At 41.3% G+C, this 23,170-nt stretch overlaps 2 protein-coding genes and 1 non-coding gene across 3 annotated transcripts; 1 reads left to right on the top strand and 2 right to left on the bottom strand.

The window, feature by feature from the left end:
* Positions 1–4,674: 4,674 nt before the first annotated feature.
* Trnat-cgu (transfer RNA threonine (anticodon CGU)) lies at positions 4,675–4,746 on the bottom strand. The gene has a single exon. It is a non-coding gene; the product is annotated as a tRNA-Thr (tRNA).
* Positions 4,747–4,985: 239 nt separating this feature from the next.
* On the top strand, positions 4,986–15,419 carry LOC135497857 (protein timeless homolog). The gene is made up of 22 exons (XM_064787824.1): positions 4,986–5,077; positions 5,758–5,890; positions 6,008–6,161; positions 6,379–6,559; positions 6,830–7,087; positions 7,260–7,324; positions 7,519–7,855; positions 7,960–8,281; positions 8,443–8,661; positions 8,882–9,035; positions 9,163–9,341; positions 9,568–9,688; positions 10,991–11,198; positions 11,446–11,588; positions 11,786–12,001; positions 12,156–12,670; positions 12,920–13,038; positions 13,153–13,502; positions 13,610–13,801; positions 14,067–14,408; positions 14,515–14,693; positions 14,893–15,419. The coding sequence occupies exons 2-22, from the start codon at positions 5,800–5,802 to the stop codon at positions 15,015–15,017; spliced, it is 4,470 nt and encodes a 1,489-aa protein (XP_064643894.1). The 5' UTR covers positions 4,986–5,077; positions 5,758–5,799; the 3' UTR covers positions 15,018–15,419.
* A 977-nt stretch (positions 15,420–16,396) lies between these two features.
* On the bottom strand, positions 16,397–22,763 carry LOC135498096 (uncharacterized). Its single transcript, XM_064788269.1, has 4 exons — positions 22,636–22,763; positions 21,583–22,325; positions 21,001–21,174; positions 16,397–19,065 (listed from the first exon to the last, which is right to left on the bottom strand). The coding sequence occupies exons 2-4, from the start codon at positions 22,316–22,318 to the stop codon at positions 17,834–17,836; spliced, it is 2,142 nt and encodes a 713-aa protein (XP_064644339.1). The 5' UTR covers positions 22,319–22,325; positions 22,636–22,763; the 3' UTR covers positions 16,397–17,833.
* Between the last annotated feature and the right edge of the window lie 407 nt (positions 22,764–23,170).

Below are 23,170 nucleotides of genomic sequence, written 5' to 3' on the forward strand. Positions count from 1 at the left end.
AACTTAATAGGTTACTTAATAGGGACTTTTGAATTAAGCTATGTAACTCTTTTTCCAGCAGCACTTGAACCATCCTGAACCATCCTGAACCTCATAGCCTTACTCCCCTTAAATGATAAGGTATATATATCTTGATGAGATGTAAAAACGTTGGTGTTGATAAGATGCAGTTGATCTATCATCATTTTGGTGTTTCAAGAGAGGTCCACGTTCAGATCAACCCGCTGAAGTTTTATTAGAGCTATGATAACTTTTTGGGAAAAAAATGCAACAAAGGAGGATGAAGATGTTTCGTAATTTATCACTAAAAGAGCATACTTTATAGCGAAGCTTCGTAATTCGTTACAAGCCATATCCAGGCCTGTGTCTTTCTTCTACAGCCTTATGGGGTGGAATAGATATTCTTACCACTAATTCAAGAAGCAGGTTCATTTAAGAGGCTTCAGATTGGATGTGATTTGTTGAGAAATGTTGTATCATCATATTTGCAATGGAAACCCACGCAACGACCACGTCCTTCAGCAAACTAGAATGGAAACCTTTATGCTCGTCATGATGACTGCGTGCTTGAGATGGTAGAGATAATTTGTCTTGCTACAAACCGCATATGGATTTTTTCTAAGAGTAAGGCGACTGGAGTGAATGGCAAAGAGAAGAGTCATTTTTATTGCATATTATGTAGATGTATACATCTTTGCTCGTATTATTGGACGAGACTCCCTATAGCATCTTAGCGCAAGTGATGGTTTAAATCTGCATTTTTCACGACATGAGGGCTGGAGTAGAAATTGATGACGTGGTTCAATGTCCATTGCCTGTCGTGCAAATTGAGGAGTGGAACATAAAAATTCTATATCTATGACTGAGACTCAAGAGTGTTGGTGCATGTAGCATATACATCAACGAACCAAAGTATGAGATGTTTCGACGAGCCCATGCAAGGCACGACAGTTGGTACCGTAAGAAAACAATATTTCATAATTCAAGCACGGAAATTGAATAAATAAAGAGATGGTGGTGTTAGTATGAATGTGTGTCTGTCCATTACAAAAATTACACTTTTTCTCATAAGATGCATGCTCAGAACGGTTGATTTCACAAGAGACCCTGTGTCATCAGTTTGCCCGTACTGAATCCACTCTGTAGCAATTTTTATGAAATCACAAAAGTTCGTTATAATCACGGCGTTTATCGTGATAATACACGAAAACCTTAAGGATACGAATATTCGTAATTCAATAACCAAATTACGAAGATTGTGCCAATTTCATACACGAACCAGTGAACTACTTTTTCTCAGCAGGGTGTGATAAATTTACCCCTCGTTGACCTTCTCAAGCAAGAGAGCCAGAGGATGCCAAGCATCACTAGTGTCAACGGAGAACGCTCCTCTTTCTTTCGTCGAGAATCGGGTCAAACAGGGCTGAAGAGGCCACTTCAGACGGAAGATTTGAGTCACTCCTGTCGGGTGTTGACATTAGAAAACTGATCGACAGGGTGTATCATAAAGGGACAGACTGTTCGAACATATGTAACTGCACGATTTTCGTTGAAGAAGCATCAGCGTACTTTATCAATGGTGTTAAACCAGAACGTCAGACCGCTGGTTGCGTGCCCTCCCCCTTGAAGGAAGTATGAAGAGCATGACGAATGGACCGCCTCGGGATATATGTGGTTACGGAAGCGCTATAGTTCTGTTGCAAGTGGTTTGCAGCGATTGGCTGTGCCTTTACTCTGTATCTACCATGAACAGCAACAATCCACAGAGTACCTCTTTCTGCATACTAGTAAATGCATTCCTTTCAGACTGACATATTTCATCGATCTCCACCCCACGCTTGTGCCACGTCACAGGAATTGAAACTTTTAAAATTTCGCCAACATGTTTAATGTATAAAGTTTCCTGAATTTTCATCCGTTGAAGCACCCTTCAACTCATCGACTGCCAGGCGCTTTATACACCCGCCTGTCGTGTACTAAATTGACTGCCAAGCAGCCGAGAATATTCTTGTGTGTGATATAAAGCCATATATGCTGGTATTTCAAAGTAAGCTATTGGTTCCCGGGCTCATCCAATTTTGTCTGCTGCAGTTCATCGTTTACGGAACCAACTTCCCATCAAATGCAGACGTCAACCAAGTCAACCAAGAGATAATTAATCGAAACTAAAGACATCATGGCCACCAGTTCGGCCATTTTGAAAACAAGAAGAAACACGAAAGTATTATACATGTACCTGTGGTCTTGAATAATTGATGGGCGTCACCATTCAAAAGCCTTGTCAATATTTCATGCCCACAAAAGTGATTCACTAAAATTTGAAGTCATTCAGAAACGCCACATTTCATGACATTACTTCAAACTGAAAGCCTCTTCAGATGTATGTGCTTCCCTTTGTTTATCAGGTCGATGCAAACACTTTGTCAGGCAGTGTGGTTAATTTGACAGAAAATGTGTACAATCCCCGTAAAAAGTCAACAAACTGACCCTTTTGAGAGTTACATGCTGTCGATAATCAAGCGAGCACTATACTGACTATTACGTTTATTTTCTCTAAGCTGAGTATAGTATGATATCAGTGTCAATAAACTATAAAACCCTAACAGCTGACAGAAAGATACTCACAAAAAAGGCTTGTAGCTCAGTTACCTTTTGGTCCAGATGTGTCCTTGCCGCGCAGTCCGACTCGTGGATGGGTTCGACAAAACCGAGGTTTTTTATACTAACTAAAGTATTGAAGGAAATAGGCATAAAGGTATCACTATAATGATACCTTTATGTTTATTCCTTTATGCTAAAATGAACTCGGCCTAACTGACAATCGATCGCATGCAGCACTGATACATTTCACTTCATCATGTTTTTGTCTCTGTAATTTTGGGTGTAACGTTGTCGAGGACGAGTTCCACTTTTTTGCACGATGTCCCTCTAACAATAAATTAAGAGACGAGTATCTCACAAGTATAAATTTTTATAAATGTAGTCAATTATTTTCAAATCTGGATTTTATTTCTATTATGAGTAGTACTGACAACAAGATTATTTTAGATACCGCTATTTTTATCTCGAAAGCCTTTGAAGAAAGACAAACAGCTCTTCAGGGGCACTAATTGATAAGTCATTGTGTAATTACCATATACATGTAACTTTCTTTTAAAAATAGTTTTGTATGTGTTGTATTTGTATATATGTACTGCCATACTGTCTTATCCTTTGATAGTTGTGCAATAAATTGAATTGAATTGAATTGAATTGAATTGAATTGAATTGAATTGATATCTTCCTGTTTATTCCGTTTTGTATATTCGCACCATACATAGCAATAACATAAGTCGGACGAGATAAAAGAAAAAAAAAATCATTAGTCCCAATTGCAATATATATATATGTACAAGAAAAACATGAGTTTAAATTATGCAGATTGCAACCAAAGTAAGCTAAGTCCATTCACTTTTCCATGTTCAACATGTTGAATTCTGCCCATGCAGCTTTGCAAATTCTGTAGTCACAGACTGTTGAAATGTTTTTCTCATCAACATTAGAGCTGTTGGCTTGTTGTGCTGAGGTGTCAATTTAAGCGGCATTCGGTCCGTGCTGAAATATTGTCAGCAGAGTTATGAAGAGCACTTCAGCATCCGACATCTGCGAAACTGAGTTAATGTATGCAAATAGTTCACATTTGAAGATGGGAAATTTTAAATACCGTTCCCAGGATTTTCACATTTATGTGCCACGGTTGAAACCGTATGCAGATGCGTGTCATGGCTCCTTGGGGCGATCGAGCGGTTATCCAACCATAATGGCCACTATACATGAAAGATTGGTCGATGGATTTGCAATACGAATCACCCAGTTCTCGGACCATGAACAGACTCCAATGTTGGAAGAAAATGACGAAAACTACAGTGGAACCCCGGTAACGCGACCACCCCACAGTGTTAGACATGCTGGGTAAACCTAATCATGCATTTTGTCCCCGGATTTTCAACTTCACTAACGCGACGACCCCGGTAACGCGACCATTCAACCTCGGTCCCATGAGTGGTCGTGTTACCGGGGTTCCACTGTGGTTGAGTTTGGCATCACTCAGAATTTTTAGAAGTTCCCTCATAAATTTTATCAACGACTGAATGAAGGATGACGATTGCAGTGTCGCCATCTACGGGCATGCACGTGTACGTGGTGGATTCAGATGATGCCATGGGCAGATAAGACAATATCAGAAACTATGCTTTATGATTAAAAAATGGCCAATCGGAGTTAACCATGCTCACCATGGTAAATATAGAATTTACCATGCTCACCGTGGTGAAATATTTCACCGTCCCAATTCACCATGGTGAAGCGATGTCAGTTTACCATGGTGAATTGTGGATACCATGGTGATATTAAGGGGTAGACCATAATTAGGTACCACGGTGATATTAAGGGGTGGACCCTGTTTGGACAGTCAAGAACAGAGATTGATTGCAGGGCAACAGTTCATGATAATCAACTGAAAAGTTTATGAAATATTCATAACAGAAAGATTTTTATAAAGGTTTAGAGTTTTTGCCAAGCTTATGATGTCGCCTAAGACAAAGAAATGAATATAACATAAATGATGAAGAGAGGCAACGAAAAAAAGATAAAAGAAATAACTAGCCAAAAAATGGAAAACATTGTCTCACAATGAGGCTCGACAGGGATTTGAACCCTGGATCTTTGGTTTACGAGACCAACGCCTTACCACTTGGCCACCGAGCCAGCTGATTCTCGTGGCGGAGATGTATATATATGAACTACAAATGAATTTTAGACGCCGTTTTACTCTCCAGTAAAAAGTTGAAGGACGTTAAGTCATGTTAGAGATACATTTTTCTTTTCTTAATAAATCATTATAATTGTGTTTTTGCCCGTATTTCTTCAATTCCCATAAAAATTCTGCATTTCCGAAAGGAACCGGACAGTTACGGAATTTCTCGAAGGCATTGACCTTGACCCTTGTTGGCAGGTTGGCGGGAAAATCGAAAATAAACTGAATAAAGTCATTTTTCTTACTTTCCGTAGCATGTAAATTGTTGATTTTGGAAGAGGTGTGAGTTTTATACAATGTTGTTAATCAAGAGAAAGATGAAGTAAAAAGAATTCCTACGATCATACCAAAAACCATGTTTATCAAATTGTCCGAAATAAGAACTCTATCTCACACTGTTATTGTTGAAATTGTATTACATGTCGCCTATTTACCTATTGTCGGACTCTGTTAACAGTACAGGTCTTCGTGGTGCCGGAGGCCTATGTAGTAGGCGGCTTATCACATTTAGCATGCAAAGGCTAATAGAGACAACAGCGTGGTTGTAGCAACACGACAGGTCAGGTGAATGACGTCGACGTCCTTCTCACTCACTCTCGGGCTTCTGTCTACAGTCTACCATTCTGAGCTGACCATCTTGATCTGACTGGTACCTGGCAATTTATCCTTCTCTGGATCCTTTTGGCAAAAGACATCAAATACAAACCAGCCCAGGGCCCAAATAAAGCTATCGTTTGCTCCAAGATGTTGATAAATGTTGCATAAAATTCAGCATCGCCATTACATTGATTATAATATCACCCTCGATCTCATGAATCACAATTGCTCCTTAATCCAACGAAGAGCTATTGTGAAAATGAGACCGATAAGCAACTGACAATGACATGTCTCATCATCTTGGAGAAAACTGAAACTATATAATCAAATGTGCACATTCGGAACAATTTTTTTTAAAATTTCAGTTTCTCACTTTCTGAATCCCTGAGCCCGTTAAAAATTTGGTAATGGTCTTAGCGAATGTTGAGCTGCAGGCAACCTGCAGTGCCCTCGGATATTTGGAGGACTCCAACTACATAAAAGAACCAGATTGCCTCGGTAAGAAATTTTCATCAGTTTTGACCAACATCTTGGCATTGAAAGAGAATTCCATGATTTTGTAATAAAACCTCATTTTTGAACGATTTCTTTATGTTTTCATCTGTTTTATTTCAGAGACCGTTAAGGACTTGATTCGATATTTGAAGCGGGAGGATGAGACGTGTGATATTCGCCGCCAGCTTGGATCGGCACAGATTGTACAAAATGACCTCATCCCCATCCTCATCAGCTATAAAGATGATACGACTCTTTTTGATACAGTCATGAGGTAAGGGGCGATTTACAAAAATCGTCATTTTGCGTCTATGGGAACTCCCTTTATGAGCCTTAAAGGGACTCCTACGTCTGGACGAATAGGTCGCCAAGGGTGCCAGATTCCTTTCCCCTTCCCTAGATTTATATTTTATAGATAAAATGTCTTTTTTCCAGACTTACCTAGATCTTATTTGATATTATAACAAAAGCTCTTCATCTTTTTTCCCCAGACTTCTTGTCAACCTGACACAGCCAGCCTACATCTGTTTCAACAACCACATCCCCGAGCTCAAGGATCTGCACAATAACTATATGGAGGTTGTGTCTGTCCTGATCTCCTACAAGCTAGCCTTCGCTAATGAAGATCTGTTTGCAATCCTCACAAAGAAATTGGGAGATCTGTTACAGCTGGTAAGTTTTTTGTGCATTTAACACCGGTTGCCACATATACAGGTGAGTTAGACCAAGAGCCGAACCTAAAGTCTCACGCCGACTGTGAGGTTCGAACCAAGGACCACCTCTTGACCGCTAGCCGAGAGTCTGAGCCATTATATAAGTCCACAGTGGCTCCCTAACTTAGGAAATAGCTTGCTTCCATCTTGTGACAGCATTGGCTTTTGGTTCCTTTTTGACAACTCCTTATTCTGTGAGTGAGCCTCATCTGTAACTTTTGATTTGCAGGACTGGGAACATCGGCAAGAAGAAGACACGATTCTCATCGAAAGAATCCTCATCCTTGTCAGAAACATCTTACACACGCCACCTGACCCAGACGCAGAGAAGCGGACTGATGATGATGCCAGTGTCCATGACCAAGTCCTTTGGGCGCTTCATACGAGCGGGATGGAGGACCTCTTGCTCTATATCGGTAGTTCAGATGATGAGAGACAGTTTGCTATGCACGTTGTGGAGGTCATTTCATTGATGTTTAGGGAGCAGGTAATTTCACTCTCATGGCGACTGAAGTTTCCTCTTGATGTACGTTTTACCATTTGCCATTTTATAATTTGAAATCTTTTACACCAAGCTCTCAGGATCAGTAGCTGCTTCTTGTAGTCGGAGAGCCCCATAAGCATGAAGTTTGATTGATTATTTCTCTCTTATATTTCAGACCCCTGAACAGCTAGCAAGTGCTGGAGCAAAGAGGACACTGACTGAAAAGGAAAGGGATGAAAAGTAGGTTTAAGTGTGTTACACTTGAAGACAAACTTTTTACCGTGAAACCTGCAGGTGCTGAATTTGTAGGACATTGAGGGCACCTTTTTTAACAGTCGAATCCTCTGCATTACTGTTTGGATTGTGGAGATTAATTAAAATTATTGTTATCTTTGGTAAAACAACAACAAGCTGTCAATCTTTCTTCTTTTTAGGGAGCTGATGATGGTCCGAGAAAAAGAACGCGCCCAAAAGAAGATGAACATGATGAAATACAGTACGAGACATTCACGTTTTGGCGGAACCTACGTCCTACAAAACGTCAAATCAATTAGTGACAATAACAACATGATATACCACCGGTCGCTCGGCGATGCCAAAAACCAGACGTATGACCTCGACAAACGGCCGAAGAAGAAGTCGAAGAATTTGGCTGCTATAACGGACAGTGAGCTCATACGACGGTCCACTCTCAGTATTCGGTTGTTTTTGAAGGATTTCTGTGTGCAGTTTTTGGAGAACTGTTATAACCCTCTGATGTATGCAGTCAAGGTATGTACCTGTCTTTTGTGACCACATTGTGGGGCAAAATTGCCTCTTTGCGAAGTTGCCTAGTTGTGAACTTAATGTTATCTATGTGCTGTTCTTCTCTCCAGGATAGCCTCAACCATAAGAAGACACAAGAAAATGATGAAACATACTACCTTTGGGCCATGCGTTTCTTCATGGAGTTCCAGCGTCACTACGATTTCCGCGTTGACACAATCAGCGAGACAATGTCGGTGTCTGCATTTCATTACGTTCAGGTCCAGTTGACAGCGTACCACGAGATGATTTTGACGGAGAAAAAGGAAGGGATCACATGGTCGAAGAGGATGCACATAGCGTTGAGGGCTTATAAAGAGTTACTGTACACACTGCTGACAATGGGAGAGTCCAAGGATGTCCAGTTGAAGGAAAGTGCCAAAGTTCTAAAAAGTGAGAATGGCATTTTTATGAGATTTCCAATGTAGTCTGTTTGAAAAATCTTTTCCTCAGTAGTAAAATAGGTAAAAATATTATACTTTTCGGCAGTGAGGGATCTGCTGTGTCTGTATTGCCAGCACCTCTGAGAATGGTATTTGATATATATTTTCCAGGCAACATCTTCTATCTGATGGAGTATCGAGACATCTTCCTCATTCTGTTCAAGAAGTTCAAACAGAACAAGCAGTCGCGATCGTTCCTGAAAGATCTTGTTGAAGCCACGCATATATTCATGAAGATGCTGGAGCAGTACTCAAAAGGAAACAAGCATGTCATGGTGCAAAAGGTCAAGAAGAAAAAACCGAAGAAGAAGGCACCCAAAACTTCTCAGTGTAAGTTACTTACTACCTTGCAGGGAAACTGTGAAGAGGGGGGCCAATTAAGTTATACCAAGTCACTGATAAGTCTGTTCTGTGTTTTCCAGAGGACAAACGCCCACCCTTAGAGTTGGCATTCACTTCATTTTGAAGGAGTTTAAATTGCTTAAGAATTTCAAGTTCTAGCCAAAATGGTCAATTCAGACTTAAAGATAGTTTTCCCACAATTTTCTAGGCACTGAGGAGCCCCAGTATACTGAGGAGGAACTTGAGAGCATGTGGGACAGTGTCTCGAGTGAACTATCGGGGATCCTACAGGGGCGAGGGGAAATGCCAGATGATGTCGCGCCATTCGATGCTGCGTCTGAGGTAGAGATTGAACAACAGAGGTGAGTGAGGGAGGGTTTTGTAGTTGTTTTTGCCCAACACTATGGCCCAAGGGAGTTGCTTCAGTGTGCCGATGATCAAGTTTACTCTGTCTAATCGATATAGTTGACAATGATTTTGTCTTTTTAGAGCTGATGCCATGTTACGTATCCAGGACACCTTGCGAGAACAGAAACCGGGTGCAGCATTGGCGCTGCTACGGGCGGCAAGGGAAGTCTGGCCCGAGCAGGACGTGTTTGGATCTGAAGACATCTCACCTGAGGATGAATTTGTTGCCTTGCGCGAGATATTCATGACTTATATACCGAGTAAGTGGATATATTTCTACTGACAGAAACTGGAAGACATTACGGCCAAAATAAATATCATGAAAATTTGATTTTTTTTTTCTAAAATCACCAAAATAAAATGCCACCAAAATTTCTATCTATAGTGTACTGATTGATTTTAACAAAATTTTTGGTTGGTTCATACCGTTCTTAGATTGGCACCCGGAGGCCTGGAACTGAAAAAGGTTTTAATCTTGTCTTTTAGGATCAATTGACAATCCAGTCGCAGGAGAAGAAAACAATGAACTGGATGAAGAGGAGGATGAACTGGAGATGCATACACAGACTTCGGAGGCCGAGTTTGATTTCGTGGACTATGTGAGGAAGTGAGTAAAGTGAATTGTCTGAGAGTGGCAGCAACATATAATAATTTTCTATCATTTTTAGCTCACCTCTTAGCAGAGGTGAGCTTATCCCATACCGTGGCGTCCGTCGTCCGTCGTCGTCGTCGTCGTCGTCGTCGTCGTCGTCGTCGGCGTCGTCGTCGTCGTCGTCGTCGTCCGTCGTCCGTTAGCAGGGCACGTTTCGTAACTGTTAGAGCTATTGAGTTGAAACTTGGTACACATGTACCCTTATGTAATGACACCTGGGAGACCAAGTTTCGGTCCGATTCGTTTCATGGTTTGGCCACCAGGGGGCCAAACGTTAAAAGTGAAAATATGCAATATCTCCCTCAATAGTAGTCGGGAAATTTTGAAAAAAATATGGTAGGTACTTCTAGCAAAGGTGCATCATATATCCTCCGGGTTTTTGATTTGACCTCCTTTTCAAGGTCACAGAGGTCAAATGGTGTAAATTGGCCGTTAGGATGTAACGATGGCACGTTTCTAAACTGCAATGACTATTGATACCAAATTTGGTACACATTTACCCCTTAGTCAGCTGATCTCAGGGACCGAAGTTTGGTCCAATATGATTCACCACTTGACCACCAGGGGGCAAAATCCAAAAACCTTAAAAATGTGATTATTCCTTAACTTCTTGCCCGATTGCCACCAATTTGATATCATGGGTACATCTAACCACCATACAGTATATGTCACACAGGTTTTTAATTTGACCTTCTTGTCAAGGTCACAGAGGTCAAATGGCGTAAATTCGCCGTCAGGCCGTAACAATGGCACGTTTCTTAACTGCAATGACTATTGATCACAAATTAAGTACACATGTACCCCTTGGTCAGGTGATCTCAGGTACCGAAGTTTGGTGCGATCTGATTTGCCGTTTGGCCTCCAGGGAGGGGGCCAAATCCTAAATTCTTCAAAATGCCATTATTCCTAGTAATGACTTGCCCGATTGGCACCAATTTTATATCATAGGTACATCTAATTCTAACAACCATTCAATGTGTCACCCGGGTCTTCTTTGATTTGACCTACTTTTCAAGGTCACAGAGGTCGAATGTACTGTAAATTGGCCATTTTGGGGAAATTGTAATTGCTTGGACCTACATCAAACCTAACACTACATGACACAAGACCATGCTCTTTATCCATCTTTCCTCCACATGAGGTGAGCACAATGGCCCTGGCCATTTCATTTAAAGAATGGTGCCCCTTCCTTAATGGTGCAAAGAACACTGACCTTCCAGTCTCTGTTCGTGTCATGTCCTCAAACTTCCATCCTAGGTTTGCAAATGGTGCCGTTCTCAAGCCATATATTCTCCTCCTGAGCGAATTCAAGAAGAACTCTGTACAGATAAACCACTACATTATCAAGATACTTCATCGGGTCGCTGTCGACTGCAAAACGCCAGGCCTCCTCTTCCAAATCTCGTTGTTCAGAGTCTTCCAGAACTTCTACAGGGATCCCATATCAAGAATAAGTCATTACAAGGTATGCTGTTCTACCATACAAATCTGTGGAATTCACATGGGACCTGCTATAATAAACACATTTAAGTGCTACATTTATTTGCATGATCAAACCACTTTATAACACTGTCTTGTTGCTTTTTTGTGGCGTTTTATTGCTAATTTGGTTTGTGATGTCGCTTAATTAGCTTCATGGAAAACCCGTAGCAAAAACAAATCAAGCATATATTCGCCAGTTCATCAGGTCAATTCTCTAACCTCACTTGCAGGAAATGTCAAAATTTGGTGCGTACATAATGAAGAAGTTCTTCGAGGCGTCGAAAAACAATGAGAAGATATTCGTGGAAATATGGTTCTGGAAGAATGTGAAGGAATCCTTGGAAGTGGTGGATGGCTATGGAACGTACTCAAAGTAAGCGTTTTAGACGATTGAGAAGTGGCCACTGTAATTTTCTTCAACCCTCACCCATACGTTTTTGGGTGAGGAACCCCTGAACTCTCCTCTTTTCTGGAGGTGGTTGGGTAGAGAGTCTACAACTATAATTTGTGTAACAATTTGATTGCTGAAGCAAATGATATAAACCTTGTTCATTTATTAAATACTTTCAGGCAATCTGGGCCTAAGATCTGGACGGAAGAACAAGACATGGAACTGACTGCCCTGTTCGAGGAGTACAAGGACAAGGAAGAGGCTGGCATGGACACTATCGATCACATCCTCGTTCACATCATGGATCAAACAAAGAGCAGACGACAGATCATCCGCCATCTCATCCATCTCAATCTGATCGGGAGCTCGGTGATGTACAGGAAAAATAAACCAGGGTATGTACTCTTACTATTCAACTCTACAGCATCCCTGACTGCAGTAAAACCTCTCTAATAAGATCACCCCTGGGACTGATGAATGCTGGCCTTGATAGAGAGAAGCACTTTATAAGATCTTGCATTTCACTTTCATTTCATCATCTGTTTTCAGGTCATCACGTCCTCGTGGCTGGCAAGAAGAGCAGGTGGAGGAACTTCGAGAATTATACGACAGATACAAAGACTGTGAAGATCCGCTCAGTGACATCATCAACAACATGTCACACAAGCGATCGAAACCGAAAATTGTTGAAAAGTTACAAGAGTTAGGTCTCATTGGTGAGGACCAACAACTGTATCGAAAGCGTCAACGTCACGCTGGGAGGCGCAAGCGATGCGCTGGGAGTGATTCATCGGATAAATCAAGTTCTGATAATGATTCGGAATCGGAAGGACCAGAAGAAGAGGAACCAGAGATATCTGAGGATAGCTCGAGTTCTTCTTCAAGTGAGGAGGAGATGGGAGGAGGAGAGGGTGATGCTGGTGCTGATGCTGATGCTGCTGATCGACCAAACACAGGGCCAGTTGGAAAATATTTGAAACAGTTGGCGGAAGCGGGGCTGAGTGATCAGGTGACATGGATGCAGGAATATCTGCGGAGGACGGCGACAGATCGTGAAGAAGAGGGTACGTTGAAATGATGGCACGTACCATTCAAATCCAGGTCACAAACAGCGGATTAGCAGGTTTTTTGTTGATAAATGGCATATTTAAGACATTGATGCGTCCAATCACTTTAATCTGTAAAACTGAGCAAGAGTCTTGACCTGCCCGGCTACACTTTGATTTTGGGAGGACTTACCTTATGTCCAAAGACTCTACGATGACATTCAGAGATGTCTTTGAGCTTATGTTTTCACATCATTTTATTTCCAGATGATGGTGAGCCAACGCCCATTGTTACATTCACTGAAGAGAATGAGGACGCGATGGAGAACAAGGCATTCAAGAGTATGCTGAAAAAACTTGGTGTAAGGCCACCTGCTAATGAACAGGTACGTGCTAAGATGATGTATTAAGTTTGGGAGCTGAGGATCAACTACACGTAGGACATTTTTAAGGTGACTCCATCTTATTTATAAAATGACTAATTCCTTTGTCCATTCCAGGAACGATTCTGGCGAATCCCAGGAGAACTAAAACCTGCTGAATTGCGAGACCGCGCTGACTGGTTGAATCCCGATTTTAAGGGCAAAGGCCTCTTTGCGACAGATCGCTTTAGTAAACTCAAAAGTATGGCAAAGAAAAAGGCCAAGGAGGAACGCAGGAAGGCACGAGAGGAGAAGAGACGCTCGAGGGAGGAGAGACGGAAAGCGCGCGAGGAACGCCTGGCAGGGAAAGAGGAGCGCCAACAGAGGCGGCAGGAGAAGATGGAGATGAAGATGCTGAGGAAGGAGGAGAGACTCCGGAAGGCTGCGCTGAAGAAGAAGAGGCAGGCAGAGGAGGAGGGTCCAAAGAAGTAATATATGATATAATCTTTATCATCTCTGTCTCTTTATTTTCTTTTCCAATGAACAATTCATCTTATTATGATCAGACGTTTATTAGTCTTACCTCTGTTTTCAGGTTCAAGTCTGCTGAGTTTGTCCCATCGGACTTTGATAGTTCTAGCAGTGAGGAAGACCGACCGATAATGGCGGAGTGTATCCAGGTTGGCGATGGCCAGCAAGCGGGGGAGGAAAAACCCAAACCAACACATTCAGCTAGTGACACGTCTAGTTTAAGTTCACTTTCAGAATTTGATGACGTTGAAGACAGGTAGGTCCCTCGAAATTTTTGAGTTAAAATTACAATGAAACTTGGTTGTTAGAGAAAGAGAAACCAAATACAGCTTTCAGGGAATTTTGATCGTTTGGGGTTGGACTAATACTTGCTGGCCTCAAACAGACCTCGACCTTCCGTAATGCAGGACAACTCATGAATAGGCAAGGTGGCTAAGAACTAATGCGAGGGACTGATTGCAGCTGGGGGATGTCGCTAGACTACTTCAGCTGCAGCATACAGTTCATTCTTATCATTTCAGGCCTTCCTCTGTGACGAAAAAGAAAACCAAGAAACCTGCCACACAGAAGAAAAAGAAACCCACATCTGAAGACGAGTCGTCAATGCCGTCTGACTCTGCTTCATCGGCTGCTCCCGATCTAGATGACGCTTTCCCCATCACGTCCTCGGAAGATGAAACGGAAAACATTTCACTTGCCGACCTTCACAAGAAAGCAACTGACAAAAAGAACAAATCACCTCTGAAAAAAACGCAAAAGTCTGCGATGAAGAAGAAGTCACCAGTCAAGAAGGCTCGCAAGTCTCCAGTCAAGAAGTCACGTCTGAAACGATCGTTGCCTAGCGATTCATCAGAGGAAGATAGGTAGGGTTTGTTTTGTTTTACAGGGTATCTTCATAAAGATGCAGTTGAATTTGGTTCACAATTGAAGCCATTTGCTAGAATATAAAGCTTGTCCCTTCAATTTCAGTGATGCTGAAAGATTGGTCATTGACACACCTGCTGGAACCACCAGCCAACCCAAGAAGCGGACACGATTCATGGAGTTGGGGAGTGATAGTGAGGATGACATGCCGCTACTGAATCTAGCATCGAAAAGTGGTCGTGATACTGTGGATGGTGATGAGGATGGTGAAGAAAGAAATGCAGGTAAGGCCATGAAAAACAGACATGTCAGAGTTAAAATGTGGAGTCCACTTTAGGCTTCCATCCACCCACATGTATGTGGAATCTTTAACTTGCCCTGGCATAGACAGAGACTTCCCCAAAATCACAAGCACTGTGTTGAGGTTTCAAATGCAGACCCCTTCGAGATACATATCTCAAGTGTTTTTTTGTCTTGTTTCAGCTTCATTCCCTGCTACACTGTTCACTCAGCCGCCAGCCTCCGATTCAGACTCGGACATTGATGACCACATCCCATTACGACGAGTAATCAAGCGGAAACAGATTGAGAGTGACTCCGATGATTGAGAGACATTGATCTTACATGTACAGGATTATAAACAGTCTTGAGACATCTTATCGAATACTGTGATACTGGATTCTGCGAGTTCTGAAACATCTGAAAAAGCATGGCGTTAAGCCGTTAAGGACTTACTGCATTTGGTCACTGCTGATTGGTGATACATTAAAGGGACTACTGTGCAAACAGCAAAAAAGAGCTTAGCGTGTCTAATGTTTATGAGGACTTGGCCTTTGACTTGCATTGTTGGTACCATCCTGTACAAGGTCATGCACCAATCGACTCCTAGCAGTCATATGCAATTTCAAATGTGCTCAGAAGTTTCTTGAATGCTCATTATGTCTCCAGTTACATTCTGTTAATCACTGCCAAATATATGATAATATTATTCTTGTAACCATTTTAGTATGTATCAGTGCTTTTGTATCATGAAAATACATTGTCTATTTCTTATACTTGTACAGGTATGCTGTAATATAGTTTCATATGATTTAACCACACTTGTTTATTTATTCCTTATTCATTTCCTCATGAGATGACTCTATCCTTATGAATGGAGTAGTCATGAAATGGAGTAGTTTAGTTACGTATTGAGAGAAATAGCCTGAAGTAAGGATGACATTTGAAGGAGATTTTGAGTTCTCGCCCCTCACAAAAAATGATATAAAAAGCAGACAAACTGTCCTTGTAACGAAGTTCTCGAAGGAGTCGAACATGCGAGAACGCGTTCGGGAACCGTTCCTGTTCCCAAATCTCACACCACCTCGTCTGCTGGTGCAGCGAAACGAACGAAGAACAAAGATGGCGGACAAGGACAGTTCCTCTGCTTTTTACGTTATTTTTTGTGCGATTTCAACAAGAAAACAATATCTTAAACAGCTTTGACCCGCTTTACAACTAAAAAATGTAAATATGCACTTGTACTAATTACATTTTTAACATAGTCGACGAGACGTAAGGCGGAAAAATGGATTTTATCGCGAAAATGAAGAAAATAACATGCCGGCCGGGTTTTCCCGTGGTTTCGGCGGGGTAGCTATGACAACAGCACTAGCCCGTTCGAGACTCGGGAACGTGTACGCCTGTTCCGGAACGCTGGAGAACGGGGAGTCGAAAATACCATCGAGATGGCGCATGTTCCTCCGGGATGTACTTAACACGGCCCATATCAACAAGGGATATTAGGAAGAGCTATCATCTGTACGCCTGTTCCGGAACGCTGGAGAACGGGGAGTCGAATACACCCATCGAGATGGCTCATGTTCCTCCGGGATGTACTTAACACGGCCCATATCAACAAGGGATATTAGGAAGAGCTATCACCTTACTTTCGCCAGAAGATGCGGAAAAGATTGCTGACACTCCACCAAAAGAAGAAAACAAAGAATTATCTCTTACAATATTTTATTACCGATACTTGATTTGATGCACCATAAAAGCATTCTTATCTTACACTGCATAAAAGCCTAGTGTGAAACAAATTCCTTCCCTCAACAACGCATTTTGTGAGCAGTTAGCTTGTCCTACAACACTGATCTATCTCATAGGCCTACACTAGCATCCTGAACCTCGTGCTCTTGTACTCCCTTTAAATGAAGCTGCGGTATATCTTTATGAACATAATGTAAATCTTGATAAGATGCAAAAACCTTAGGGGTATAAGGGTGGCTGAAGAGTTCCAAATACCAATTTGCGAAAAAAGTCTGAAAAAAATTCACAATTTTTTATTATTTTAAACCTTTTGAAATGTAATTATATTCATACATGTAAGCAATAAATCACCTACATGTATCATCAAGCACACTCCACTGCCAATTACTGGCACAGTACATGTATATCACGAAAATTGACAAACAAATTATATATTAACAATTCTTTGGCTAAGCAAGATTATCAATACATGTAGTATCTCACATGTCATAGCTAAATGAACAAACACATGAGTTTTGTGCCTTTCGAATTTATGTTGAATCAACTCACGTAAATGAAGCACTTTACAGCATTTGATGTGCCCATCAAGCAATTATACTACTCGAGTTTGCATTGATTAAGGAAATAATTCATATTATATACAACAGTATCTTTTATACACATATATCTGGATTGACCTACCATGACCGAGGTCTGTCCATATCCTGCCTGAAAGTATGGACCATTCCCGAGATTTTCAGACACAACCAAAGCCAAATTTATACATTATACACTGCCCAGACAATTTAGAAAATATTTGGCCCCTCCATCTATGCGTTTAACAAAGCAACATGACTAGATAATGATGGCCCACACACACAAAATCTAAATAAAAGATGACGGACTTACAATGCAGAAAAAAGGCTGTTCTTCTGATTTATTAGTGATCAAAATATAGATGAGGAAGCGCTTGAGTTGATACGAGTGCCACAACATTATTCTGAAAAATACAACTACAAATTCACAAGACTTACAATCTGAGTGTGAATTCTACATAATTGTGAATGCTAGTTACATGTACTTCCTAACACCCCACATGCTCATAATGTAGGGTCTAAGAGATCATGGATCACACTTGAACAGATAATTTGGGGAACCTTGATAGCTCAATCAGGACAGGAGAGCATTAGACTCGCCATCTGAAGATCCGAAGCTCGAATCCCAGTCAAGACAACTTGATTTTTCTTTAATGCTGAATTCTATATGGTTTCAGTCCTTATTTCATCAAGGACATTTCTCAGATCTTAGAAATTTCAGGGATGGACAGAATCAGATTTAACGTGATTGCCTTCCCTTGCCCCCATCACCGACAAAGTCTTTTTTTAATATCAAGCCACTCCATAAGGTTCCACAATCATGGTTCAATCATTTCAAAACGATTTCTCTCCTCCTCCTCAAAATGTCCGTTCACATGGTCCTCAAAATCTTTCTGGTCAATCAAGAATGGAAACTCGCTGTTACAAACGGGACAGATGCGAGCCTCCACAGTCAACCTGGCACCACCTGACACTAGAGGTGAAGGCTGTAGTGCCGGTTCCGTTGAATCGCAACATTCCAGAACATGTTGCTGGAATTCTTCCATAGACATTGCCGAAGTTGGGAAGTCAACATTACACATCGGACACGTGTGCATGGCCTCAGCAAGCGTGGCTGCAACCTGGCGGCCTTCTTTCATATATTCCTCCTCGCGATAGATATTCCTGTTGGGGATGACTTTGTGACCGACAAGGGGGTCATTGTTCAGAATCAAATTATCTGGGCGCTCGGGCCGATTCTTATCCGTCTGCACATTCAAGTTAACATTTTGAGAGGTGTTGTCATAAATACGACGAGTGTTTGTGACATCCTCGTTGCGCTCAATATTTAGCGGGCGTGGCTGTTGTGAGGCACTATTGGGACGATAGCGATTCTCCAACTCTGAATTCATAACACCAGCAGAACTGCGACGAGAATCACGGTCCCGATCTGCACTCGTGCTACGCGGATGAGCAGCCTGCACGTTCAAGCTATTCCCAGTGTTGAAGCCTTGCATGTCCTGCACAGTCAGTCTGTGGCTTTGACGTGGCAGGGTACTTGATGGGTAAAGACCAGGCCTGGCGGTAGCACCAGATGGGGATCTTCCCTCACGATCCTGATCGACAGCCGTATTATCATCTAAATTATCCAAAACATCCAAATTGCCAAATACATCCTCCATGTCATCATTCAAATGTTCCAATGAATCGTTCCGGGCCATGCTCAACTGTCCCAGCCAGTTTTCCATCGCCTCACCCTTATACGACTGGTTCCCGTACTCATTGCACGATTTATCAACATCACTTCCATTCTTGCCAGAACTGCCATGAAAGCTACGCGCCTCATATGACCCCTGGGACGTCGAACGTCGGTGATACTTATCATGCATGACCCCATCATACGGATTCAGCATTTCCTTCTGTGGCAAGTTAACTGATGCCCCCTGGTCGGGGTTATCAGAGCCAGCCTCCTGCTGCGAGGACGCTGGTTTCGACTTGAAGGAAGGCGACCGCTGGGATGTCTTTGGCCGAGCACCATGTGACGTGGCAGCACTGGAAATTGCACTCGAATCTGAAATGACAGGTAAATGAAAAGAATACATCAGTACAAAATCTTATTAATTTGTTGGCACCCAGAGTTTATCCGGTTCTACATGATTGTGAAAGAGTTCATACGCATGCGTGACCAGATACAAGATCTGGAAATTGCGTTCCAAGTTCTGTCGATCACTGGTTGATGGTGCCGATTCAAGGGAGCATTTGGTCACTGCCACTTCGCCTACATGGCCTAAAGACCTACATACATGTTACAAAAATATCTTTGGTAGTGTCACTACATTGGATTGATCGACATATGTATGTTGTTGTAGCCTTCTGAATAACATTGGATCCAAGAACTATCATGGTTAGTATTCATACGAAGATGAGTCAATACAGGTGAATCCTCATGCAAACATAATGTAACCAGCCTCAAGCAAAAACAAACACTTGAGTTGAGTCTGTGGGCTACCGTAGCCAAGCTGTTGGCTTGCATGACTTGGGTAAAACAGGTGGAGGCTCCTTCATGAGGTCATGTTAGAAATTTGTATAAAATGAAAGTCAGTATGATTTCAATAGATATTGTTTCTCCTGCCAATGCTTGAGAAAAAAAATCAAGAGGTGGGGTTGGGTTGAGTGTGTACCACCTGCCTTATCAATTACTTGTCACGGTCACCTACAAGGTTTTAAACGATTCAAAAAGACAGGTCACCTACAGTGTACTATAAATATGACACTTCCCATTAAACTTGTAAGCCCTATTGATTGCATGTCATGTATGTACTGTTTTGGAAAGTCGCCACATTTGCTTGTCAATTCTGGTCGATTAGGCCGACTCATATACATTCATGATGGTAGAAACAAGGCCTCAACGATTTTCTCTTATTTCCATACACATCTACATTGTAGGTTGGCATTCTCTCAAATTTGGTCATTTGATCAATATGATTTCGATGAAATATTAGAATAAACGGGATACAGCAAATCTTCATCACTCTATAAAACTCAGTGAAAATAGCCCTTTGAACTTTCCTCTCTTTCTGAGTCAAAGACTACCTGAACTGCCATGTTTTAGCTGATTATCAAGGTAGAAAGATATCAGCCAATTAAGCCTACTCGGGACTGTGTGGAGGAACCACGGATATTTTTGTTTGAATGTTAGTTTAGCCTTTAGGTTGGCATTTGGTGCGAACTCAAACACCTGGTTTTATCATAGGGAAATACTCCTCTCTCTTATCTTAGAAAGGCAATGTATTCTTCATCGTTTTGGTAACGTCAGAGAGGTTAGTTTTGGCAAGTTCTGTTCTGTTTTGAAAAGTTCATCAGAGTTTGATATGAAGCCCTCAAAACATCTACATATACATATATCAAAAACAGCATCTTATAATTTTTATCATACAAGTTCAAGTATTCCTTTACAACACTGCTTTATTTACAAACAATAAACATGGAAGTCGCACTATCAGGGGTTTCAAGATCATTATCATGTGAAGATGAAGAGCTTAGACCACTGGGAACACAATGCACTACCTGCAGAGTGCCATGTGTTTACACTTTGAACAGCTTGCTGAGGTTGCGGATTTCAACACATTTTAACAATTCAACTTGGAGTAATTGAAACGTTGTAAGATGAATGTGCTACATACATTTCATGTAGCCTTACTGCCTACAAACACTTTTAGTAATCTTGCTAGTCAGTGCAGCAGTTCAATCAAAGAATCCTTTTGTTTGACCCAGAAAACTTCCAAACGATTATGGTGCTTTCTTTCGACTTAAAAAGGATTACCATCTTTTACCAAATTATGCACGCCATCTATCAGTAGACAAGAAAACTGCATAGCAGACGATCTTTTTAATGAAACTCAATTGTGAATAACATAGGCGGTTGTCACAATTCAGCGACGGTGGCAGTTAAAGGGTTAAGTATGCAACACTGCACATGCATGCCCATAGAGTTTTCGTAACTCACCTCTGGAGCGCCTCCTATGGCAACTAAGGATACTATTTCGATCAGCCTCCCGACTCAGGAGCTGATCAATAAGCTTCTTCTGATCACAGACGACATTGAGAAGGTCACGCAGCTCGACGTGGTACTGATGGACAGTGCCCTTTAATTCTTCAATCACAGATTCATTTTCATCACCTGTATCAGAATGAGAACATAGATTGATAAATACATAGTAAGAATGAGATCTAACATACAATTTTCGATGTTTCCCGGTTCAAATCAGGATACTATATTATTACCCCGGTGCGATCTCCACAGAATCATACAGGGGTTTCAAGGAGCAAGAAGAAAGCGCTCAATTGAACTGGACCAGTAGGGGACCTAAGCAGTGACTCGGCCGGGTGTCAAACCCACGACCACTTGTCTACAAATGCTGTTCCATGTCTTGAATTCAACATAAAGGAAGTCACGTTCTTATAAAATCAATGTTGTATTTACATTTACAAACAAGGGTTGACCAAAGGTTATGCATGCTACATACAAAAGACAGTTTTGCAAGAAGAATGCTGTCTTTAGAACTAACGTGGGTAAAATAATACGCACCAATGTGGGAGTGGGACACCTCTTCCTGCAGTTCAGACTTCGACAACAAATATTCCTCCTCTAAGTAAGAATTCTTCACTTTCTGTTCTTTCAACAGCTTTTCTAAAAACTTGAAGCGTTTTTCCAAACTAATATTTTGACGCATGTACTGTTCATTCTCATTTTCCAACTTGGCATTTTTATCCAGCCAGTCATTTTCTCGCGCCTTGAACTGTGTGAAAAAAGACTGTTGTGCTTTTTTAATCTCGATATTTTCGGACGATAATGTAGCATTTGCTCTCTCAACATTTTGGCATCGGTCCGTCAAACGAACTTTCTCATCAAGTAATTTTTGTTCATGTTCCTGAAGCTTAAAAAGCTTTCCTTCCAACTGCTGAAGAGTCACATTCACCAACTGCTCTTCTGATGACGTCACTGCACCATTTGCCGAAAAAGCAGACCCAGAAATTTGGGGTGAGCTCTCTCTAGACGCAGTCGGTGTCAAATCAACACTAGAGAGAGACGATGTGCGTATGCCATCAGGCCGCTGGAGTTCTTTTAGTTTTCTTGACAACGTTTTATTCTTTTGTTCGAGATCATTGTAGCGTTTTTTCAGGTCGTTATATGCTGTGTTGAGTGCATGATGCGATGCAGGCTGTACATCGGGTTGTTGGATTTCCCCGCCCAGTTGCCCTGGGACTCGGGTATTGTTGTATCCATATTCGATTAGAGGCATAGTACTATTGGTACTGGGCATCTAAGACCTGAAAAATAAAAGATGTAGGCTAGGCTACAGTATGTTATAATTTGAATTTAATAGCTTTTATTAATAAAACTAGACCAAGCTATTCATCATATAAAAGTTTCATTTATATAAGTATTATATTAGTGCAGGTAATAATATGGTACTATCCTTATCAAACATGTCAAATCAATGTGCATCAATGAATCTGATATCGGCGTGCAAAACGGGGGGACTGTGTATTTTATACTATTTTGGACTGAAACACCTGTCCAATACAACGCGGTCTCTACACCTTCCTGCTAAAATTTAAGACACAAACTATTACCTACATCATAACTGAGCCTATCACTTTTATTTAGGTTTCCGCGATAGTAGTTTACATCGTTATAAACTTGTTTTGATGGCGAATAAAAACATCACAAAATATCGACTTTACACCAGCAATGGCGTTTGGGGAATCCCCTTTCGCGCAAAGTTATTTCCTCCTCGCGATCAACCAATCACAGTTAAGAACGCAATAATTACGTCAGAGAGCGATCGAAATTCAGTTATGAGTTACATAGACGTCCTGTAGATGGCTCTACTGGTACGGTAATGACTTTTGAACACCCACTATTCTGGTTTTCCCGATAGAGGCGCCACTGTCTTTTTTGAAAAACAGAAGTCCAACAGTCGTTATAGTATTCACCGAGCATTATCCGTCAATTATATGAAAAAAATATTTAGATAAAAAAGATGTATTTTGGCATAAAGAATAATTACAATACATGCAAGATATGAATAAGGAAACATTTGAAAATGTATTGCTCTCTTGGAGAGCGAACATAATTAAAACCTTACCTTACAGCGGAGATAAAAGTTGGA

The sequence above is a fragment of the Lineus longissimus genome, chromosome 13 (genome assembly GCF_910592395.1).
Source record: "Lineus longissimus chromosome 13, tnLinLong1.2, whole genome shotgun sequence".
NCBI lineage: Eukaryota > Metazoa > Nemertea > Pilidiophora > Heteronemertea > Lineidae > Lineus > Lineus longissimus.

Excerpts from the sequence above, each read along its gene's own strand:
- LOC135497857 (XM_064787824.1), top strand. The coding sequence starts at position 5,800 with ATGGTCTTAGCGAATGTTGAGCTGCAGGCAACCTGCAGTGCCCTCGGA. Across the intron at positions 11,589-11,785 it reads GGCTATGGAACGTACTCAAA|GCAATCTGGGCCTAAGATCT; the intron begins GTAAGCGTTTTA and ends AAATACTTTCAG. Across the intron at positions 14,409-14,514 it reads GATTCATCAGAGGAAGATAG|TGATGCTGAAAGATTGGTCA; the intron begins GTAGGGTTTGTT and ends CTTCAATTTCAG.
- LOC135498096 (XM_064788269.1), bottom strand. The coding sequence starts at position 22,318 with ATGCCCAGTACCAATAGTACTATGCCTCTAATCGAATATGGATACAAC. Across the intron at positions 21,175-21,582 it reads GGTGTCCCACTCCCACATTG|GTGATGAAAATGAATCTGTG; the intron begins GTGCGTATTATT and ends ATTCTGATACAG. Across the intron at positions 19,066-21,000 it reads CCATAGGAGGCGCTCCAGAG|ATTCGAGTGCAATTTCCAGT; the intron begins GTGAGTTACGAA and ends CTGTCATTTCAG.